General features: G+C 42.4%; 1 protein-coding gene across 1 annotated transcript in view; it reads left to right on the top strand.

Annotated features, from left to right (window-relative positions):
* The first annotated feature begins 311 nt into the window (after positions 1-311).
* Positions 312-6,941, top strand: part of RUNX2 (RUNX family transcription factor 2) — a 36,904-nt gene continuing 30,274 nt past the window's right edge. The window contains exons 1-2 of the mRNA XM_037391731.1: positions 312-366; positions 1,681-1,854. Of these exons, the coding sequence (XP_037247628.1) occupies positions 312-366; positions 1,681-1,854 (229 nt within the window). The remainder of the gene's footprint in view (positions 367-1,680; positions 1,855-6,941) is intronic.

Here is a 6,941-nt window from a genome sequence, read left to right as displayed (position 1 = left end):
CTCATTTATGCTTTTAAAATAAATCAACCCATGCCAAAATTCGTTCTCTGGCCTAAAACCGATGGGACAATCTGACCATGTCTGCAAAGCTGAACTCTCATAGCCTCCAGACAAACAGCTGTACTCATACTGCTGGGGGACAACGTGGGTTATCTCAAGCCTCTGGGGATCATCCAGAAGGGCTTAAGTCCAAACCCTACCAGGGACCCTTCTTATTGTTAAAAGCATAAAAATATCCTACTCAGTTATTGCCCGTGCCAGTACCGTGGCACTGCTTACAGGGATGGAGGCAGATGTGGTTCTGGGTTGCAATGTCGGGGTCTGGCCCCCGTTTCAGCTCTGCCAGAGGCTTTCGGTGTGACCTTGGTTGGTAGCTTAGGGTAAGATTAATCCCATTTAGTGTTGACTAATGGTGAGGGTGTCTAATTAAACTAGTCATGTGTGCTCCTTCTCTGATCAAAGAAGGAAGAGAAAGCAAATTCAGAAGGTGAATCATCCCATTTTAAGATTGGTGTCAGAGACAAATAAGATGAATTGCCCTCTGGAAGTAGCTCTTTCTTTCCATTAACTGTAGAGGAAGTCTGCATTAGGAGAGTTTAGACTAGATGCCTGATTTATAAATGGCTAAAGTTAAGTAAAATTAGTCCTGACCTTAATCTCTATGCACGGCTGTTTCTCCATACGTTGAATAATAGAAGTAACACCTTCGGCATCTCACATTCAAAAGCACCATTGGGCAAGGAGCGTCCTATAGCTACCTTGGAAAGAAATTAAACCTAGGAGCAAAAATGCAACAATTAGAGAAGTGAAACTTTTACTCTTGAAATGTCTCAATGACAATATGAGCAGTAGCGCTTGAGGCATCCTGTTGCTTTTTCCATTTCCCCCCTTCACATTTGGACAACTGAGCACCCATAAATGAGTGTTCCTGATGTGAGCATATGTCACGAGGGCAGTTAGTCTGTTTTCAGGGTGAGAAGTAGGAGCACTGAGGAAGGCTGACCACACAAAGGGAGTGTAGGACCCAGTCGTGGCCAGCAGCTTTGAAAGTTTTCCTTGCAATACTGCTGTTCTCAAATGATAGTGACTATTTACTCTTTGGAAAATCTCCCAGAGGAATGAAAGCTAATGACTAACTGTGACAGAGTTAAAAAAAAAAAAAAATAACGGGAGAAGAAAAGCTTTCATTTTCATAGCAAAAATCCACAACATATAAACCAGGCATGGAATAATTGTCCCACTTGATAACTTGTACTTACATACGAGGCTTGCTTTTGGAAAAGGAAGTTTGTCTCTTTAACTACCAAGTGTAGTTAAAGCATCAATTAAAGAAAAATAATAATAAAAAAAGACAAAAAGACAAAAAGGACAAAAAAGACAAAAAAGACCTTGTGTGGGTGTCCTGATAAGGGCTTATTTTGATCCAAATTGCAATGTTACACATCTGTGTGGACACAGTTGTGCTTGATAAGGCTTTCACCAGCACAAGCATGTCCAAAACACAAATCCCACCCCCCCATCCCCCCCCAATGTTGTTGTGGGATCGGGGGTAGCCGAGATACCTGTAAGTCCATTAAATCTGATAACAGGTCCTTAGAGGCCATTTTGGGTTTTTTTGGGGTGTGTTAAATTACTAAATCTTGTTATTAACGCTTTTATTTTATGATTTGCTGTTTCCAGGGCACAGACAGAAGCTTGATGACTCTAAACCTAGTTTGTTCTCTGAACGCCTCAGTGATTTAGGGCGCATTCCTCATCCCAGTATGAGAGTAGGGGTCCCGACCCAGAGCCCACGGCCCTCTCTGAACTCTGCACCAAGTCCTTTTAATCCACAAGGACAGAGTCAGATTACAGGTAAGAGACAGAACCGTAGGTTTGACTTGCACAGGCAATGGTAGTAATTGCTTATGGATATTTGTGTCTCAACTGCAGTAAAAGAGGCTGTTACAGAGTGACAGACGTGTTCCAAGCAAAGCTAGGTGGGAAGTGGATTTTTCTATAGTGTTTGAAGCCAAAAATGTCTTTCTTTTTTAAAAAATATCTTTTTGCCATAAATGCAAAATAATCCAAAATAGTCGATCCGGGTAAACTGAGTAGGAATTTGGTGAATTTCTAACTGCCATGTTACTCTGCCTTCTCCTCTGTGTGTGCAGTAGTACGTATCTGTGTATAATGGAATGAACATTTTTATTCAGCCTTTTTATTTTGCACTCATGTTGAGGGAAGCAGCCAGCATTTAATGGTCTTCCTATTGTAATAACAGTAATAATAATACAGTCTTCTCACATGGCGGTTTCCTTCTAGCACCAGTGCTGACCACTGTTACAATAAACGAACTGGGTTATGGAGAAATCTCTAAAGGTTGCTTGTGAGGGTTGTATGCAACATTTATGATTGCATGCTGAGAGACAGATTTCATTGTGCTGAGAGAAATCATAAAGTACCATGTGTCACAGATTATAAGACTGAAATAAGATGTTTAACTGGAGCTATGCCAGAAGTTTGCAAGAAAATGTGAAGCCCACAGAATAAACCAATTTTGTCATTTTTCTAAATTCAGAGCTGGTTAAATTTTTCAAAAGAGTTTTGAAACAACCTCTACCTGATTTTGGGTATTTCTACATTTAAAAATTTTTGCTGACATATTTGTGTCTATCCAAGATGTGAAGAGTTGTTGCCCCTGAACAATTCACTTGCTAGAACTGTTGGAGAACTTCACCTAGATGCAAGTCTGTCAACATATCTCTTGGCTCGATTTACTAGACCGATTTAAAACTCAGTTTTCCTGCTACAGTTGCATCTACACCAGAAGTCCTTTACCAATGTTATATACCAATATTCCTTTACTGGTAAAGCACTCCTAGTATAGACACAGTCTTTGAGTCAACCTAGGAAGATTTCAGGTTTCATGTTTCAAGTGGTTTTGACTTGATACCAGCTGAAACTTAGTGGTTTTAACAAAGTGTTGTGGCTTTCTTCTTTCTTTTTCTTAAGTTCAACTGGTTTATTAATTTGCAGTAAGAAAGAGAAGTAAATGGGTTAAATTGAACCCAAAGCACTCAGAGAACTGAAACAAAAAAACTGTTCCCATGAGCTGTGGCAAAGTTCTCCCAGATCTAGAAGTCCTACTTTAACTGATGTAAAATATTTATAATATATTAAAGGTATTGATAGTAGCCATTACACAGTACGTGCTGTCCACCAGCTTCCCAGAGCAGCTTTTTTGGCTGGGCTTAGTGTTTTGTTTGTTGGACATGTGAAGTCAGGGCTCTTCTGCATATAATTTTCTGGATAAGAACTGCCAGACAGAAGCCCAGTGTTTTTTCTAACCTACTGTCTTCTGCCTGGTGGTGCTTGTGGACATAGTTCCTGAGAAAGCAGAGGGAAAATCTGGTGCTATAATCAGCTTTTTTCCTTCTTCCTTGTGCCTCCATAGTTTACCTATTGTGCAACGCTATATCTAGGAACGAAGGAGGGTGAAATTCTTCCTGACCCCATCTGGTGATCAGCTTATGCCCTGAAGCAGGAGAACTGAGATCCCCTTGTAATTTTCTTCCTAGCTAAGTGTAACCTCATATGCTGCTCTCATTCACATAAATGCCTCCTGTAGAAAATGTTCTGCTGGGTTTGATTAATAGAGTACTTCTCTGCCTCATTATGAATCAGCAGCAGCATTTACAGATCCGGGAGGTGAAAACTTCAGATAAGCTTTAAATAAGCCTGACTGGAAACAAAGCTCTGTGGCATTCCCTGTCTTCCCTGCAGACTGAAGTGCTAGCAGTTCACTGTACCAGCTGAGACTTCATTGAGAGAGGGAAGACACAGTGCTGGTAGGGCAGAGGGAAGTGAGCTGAACGGAGGAAGGCAGGTTGACTTTTCCATCTATTGCAGATTATGTGCTTTTCTTGCCAGATAAACTCATGGTCTTGTGATACTTTAGAATCCCAAATTGCTTATATTTCCCCCCAAACAGTGAGGAGTCAGCTACTTATTAAAGTTTGCAGAGAATAAGTGGTCTGGTACAGTATTTGCCACATTATTCCCCACCCTGGTAACCTCCTCAATTTAGGAAAGTCAAAACCCAGCCCTCAAAGGCTACTTTTTGGCTTTCTGGTAGCCTTCCCATTTAATAAGGTGATTAGCATGAGCATTTGACATCAGTGCCAGCTCTGTGAATGACGCTGGCTTCCCCGCAAGGCTTGTTGGTGCTCTTCAGGACGTTGATTGTAATCTGTAAAGCTCTATGTGCTTTGATGTTCCACCAAAGTGCTGGGATGCTTTTTGTGGACAGTACCTCTGAGTTCTTCTGGCATGAATGGATGCCCATTGCCACACATACGGTGCCAACGAGAGATACAGTGGATGCCGCAAGCAAGGCATCTCTTTGATCGAGTGTGAGGTGACCATGAGAAATTGCTAAAAGTCCACCTGTTTGGTATGGTAGTAGGGAGGGAGCTGTCTGGGCTGTCCACCTCCACCAGTTTCCTTGTTGGGGTGCGTTATTTGGTGGGAATACCACTGGCTTCTTAACATGGTCCACTGGGATGGTATGGCTTGGGCATGCATTAAAAGGAGAATAGACCCTTGTCTGAAAACCTAGGATTTTTTAATGACCTTTGTTGGAATTAACCAAGCATTCCTTTAGAAATACCTTTGTTTCTTAATCTCTTTACGTAGTGATTTTAGGGAAAACAATTAATTCCTAATAACTTTAACAGTAAATACTGGTTTCCTATGACAAAATCCATATTCTTGCTAGTAAGCCCATAAACTGCTTTTGTTTCGTTCCGCTTGAGGTCTTGCATAGCTATTGCATGATTAAACAGAAATAATATTTAAAGCCTGGCTGGCCCACACCTGAGTCTGAAAAGAACTCAGCACTTTGGAGTTCACTCTTATATTTCTTTTCTCTGTCTAGCTTGTGTTTATTTTCCTAGAGTATCAGAGTACAGGTTTTACAAATCACAGCACAGATCTAAACCTACAACAGGAGCAGGCTGTGGCAGTACAAGGCACAGAGTTGCCCTTATTCAACATGGCATTTTAACTAGGATTCTGCAAAAGTAACATCGAAGGGTCATTAAAAAACAAATCATCCAATAAGCAGATGCCTTTGCTGAGGCAATGCAGATTTAATTTGAACGCCGCTTGCTGCCCGTAAATCTGGAATCCTGTCTGTTCACATTAGGATACTGGTATATTTGCTTTTTTATTTTTTTTCCCTTTCCCTAATAGCACTCACACAACTTACTCTTGTATCCGATTACATTCCCATTCAGACACTGAGCTGTTGCATCAGTGTTTCAGTATGAAATGAGGAAAATTGTTGTTTTTCTAAAATGCAACCAGTGAGGATTAGCTTCTATTGGCCAGGAAAAGCCACGGGCGTGATGGCAGGAATGTGGTCAGCATGAGGACCCCGGCAGCTGGGCTGCAAAGTGGGAGTTAAGTGAGGTTTCATGCTCCATCACCACTGTGGCACCGTCTGATCTATAGGCAACCTGTGACTTTCATCGCTGCAATAACAGCACTCTGAAGCAGGTCCTATTAAATATTATTTTTCCCCCTTTCCTCTTCCTCTCCCCATGCACTTTGGGGATGTTACGCTTTCGTTCCTCATCATTTTTAGGGTTGTAGGAAGCAGATTTAAAGGCTTCAGAGCTGGCTTACCTGAAAGTCAGTAAGAGGACCCATCTCCACTGGCAGGCAGGGACAGTTAAACTGAGTCTGCTGGGAAGACCATGGGCAGAAAGCACCTTCGACTCTCAGATGGAGAATGGGGACGGTACCAGCTGGGACCTCCTTAATTCCCCCGCTCAGGACTTGCAGGCAGGAGGCTGGATACTGCCCTTTTGCAGAGTCAGGGAGAAGGCAGAAAGCCGTGCTCATCACCACGTTGTCCCAGGCTCTGGATATGAAGCTGTGCAGCATCTGCCTCAAAGTCCAGTGTCTGTTCTCTGAGACCATCAGCTGCAGGACAGGTTTGAAACAGCAGCCGTGTAGCTGTTATTACTCCAGCACTATGCAAGTGCCCTGCCAGCGTTGGCTGTGTTTTACCTAGGACCAACAGGACTCTGAAGCACACACCAGTTTGTAGCTGGTGTGCATCTGTCTGAGAGCACATCAGACAAAGTACATGGTTGCCTGGAACAGATAATTTAGAAATAGCCCGAGTAATAGGCTTATGGGGTGAGTTATGCCTTCAGTTTACTGTAACTTGGAATAAAAACTACAAGACAGCGGATGAGGTGGTGGAGCTGGGATTTCTGCTGCCATGAACACATGGGTGGCTGCAGTCTGCTGTATGTGTGCAAATTGATTGCATCCTTTTAGGCGACTGGCAAGTTGCCCCTGTGAACCTCCATTTGGTAAAGCTTGTGTCCCTCCTATTAAAGTATTCCTTTATTTCCCCCTTCTCTTTACAATTTAGTCACCCTACTGGCATGACTTGTTCAGTGTATTTTTTTTCTGTTAGAAATGTGACTCTTGCAGGGTGGGAGGAGAAATGTTTTTAGAGGTTCTTCAGGCCAAAATCTGGTCTTAATTACGCTTCTGTACATTGGGGTGTAACTCCATTGGATTTGAGTGCGCTGATTGAGCTGGGCAATCCAGATCAAGTCCTGGCTTTTTAAAGATGCCTAAGAAATAGAGAAGGAGGCTGTGTTTTGTTGTTGTTTTGCTGGGTCCGGGGTGATGGTGGTAGTGTATGTGTTATAATCACTAGGTTATTCATGCAGAAAGTTGTCTTGGCTTTGTTAAGATCAGAAGTGAGGACATTTGCTTTAAGTGTTTACCCAAGATAGCTCCAGACAGCTTGTATTTTAATAGCAGCAGCAGCACTAATACAATCAGCAGCAGTCAGTGCTAGAGCTGATGGCTAGATTTAAATGAGAGTGATTTTGCAAAGTACGTGCAGGCACGTGATGTTGGGGTGCTATCAT

The sequence above is a fragment of the Falco rusticolus genome, chromosome 6 (assembly GCF_015220075.1).
Source record: "Falco rusticolus isolate bFalRus1 chromosome 6, bFalRus1.pri, whole genome shotgun sequence".
Classification (NCBI taxonomy): Eukaryota; Metazoa; Chordata; class Aves; order Falconiformes; family Falconidae; genus Falco; species Falco rusticolus.
The sequence above is the reverse complement of the archived record's forward strand: the minus strand, read 5'-3'. Positions and strand labels throughout refer to the sequence as shown.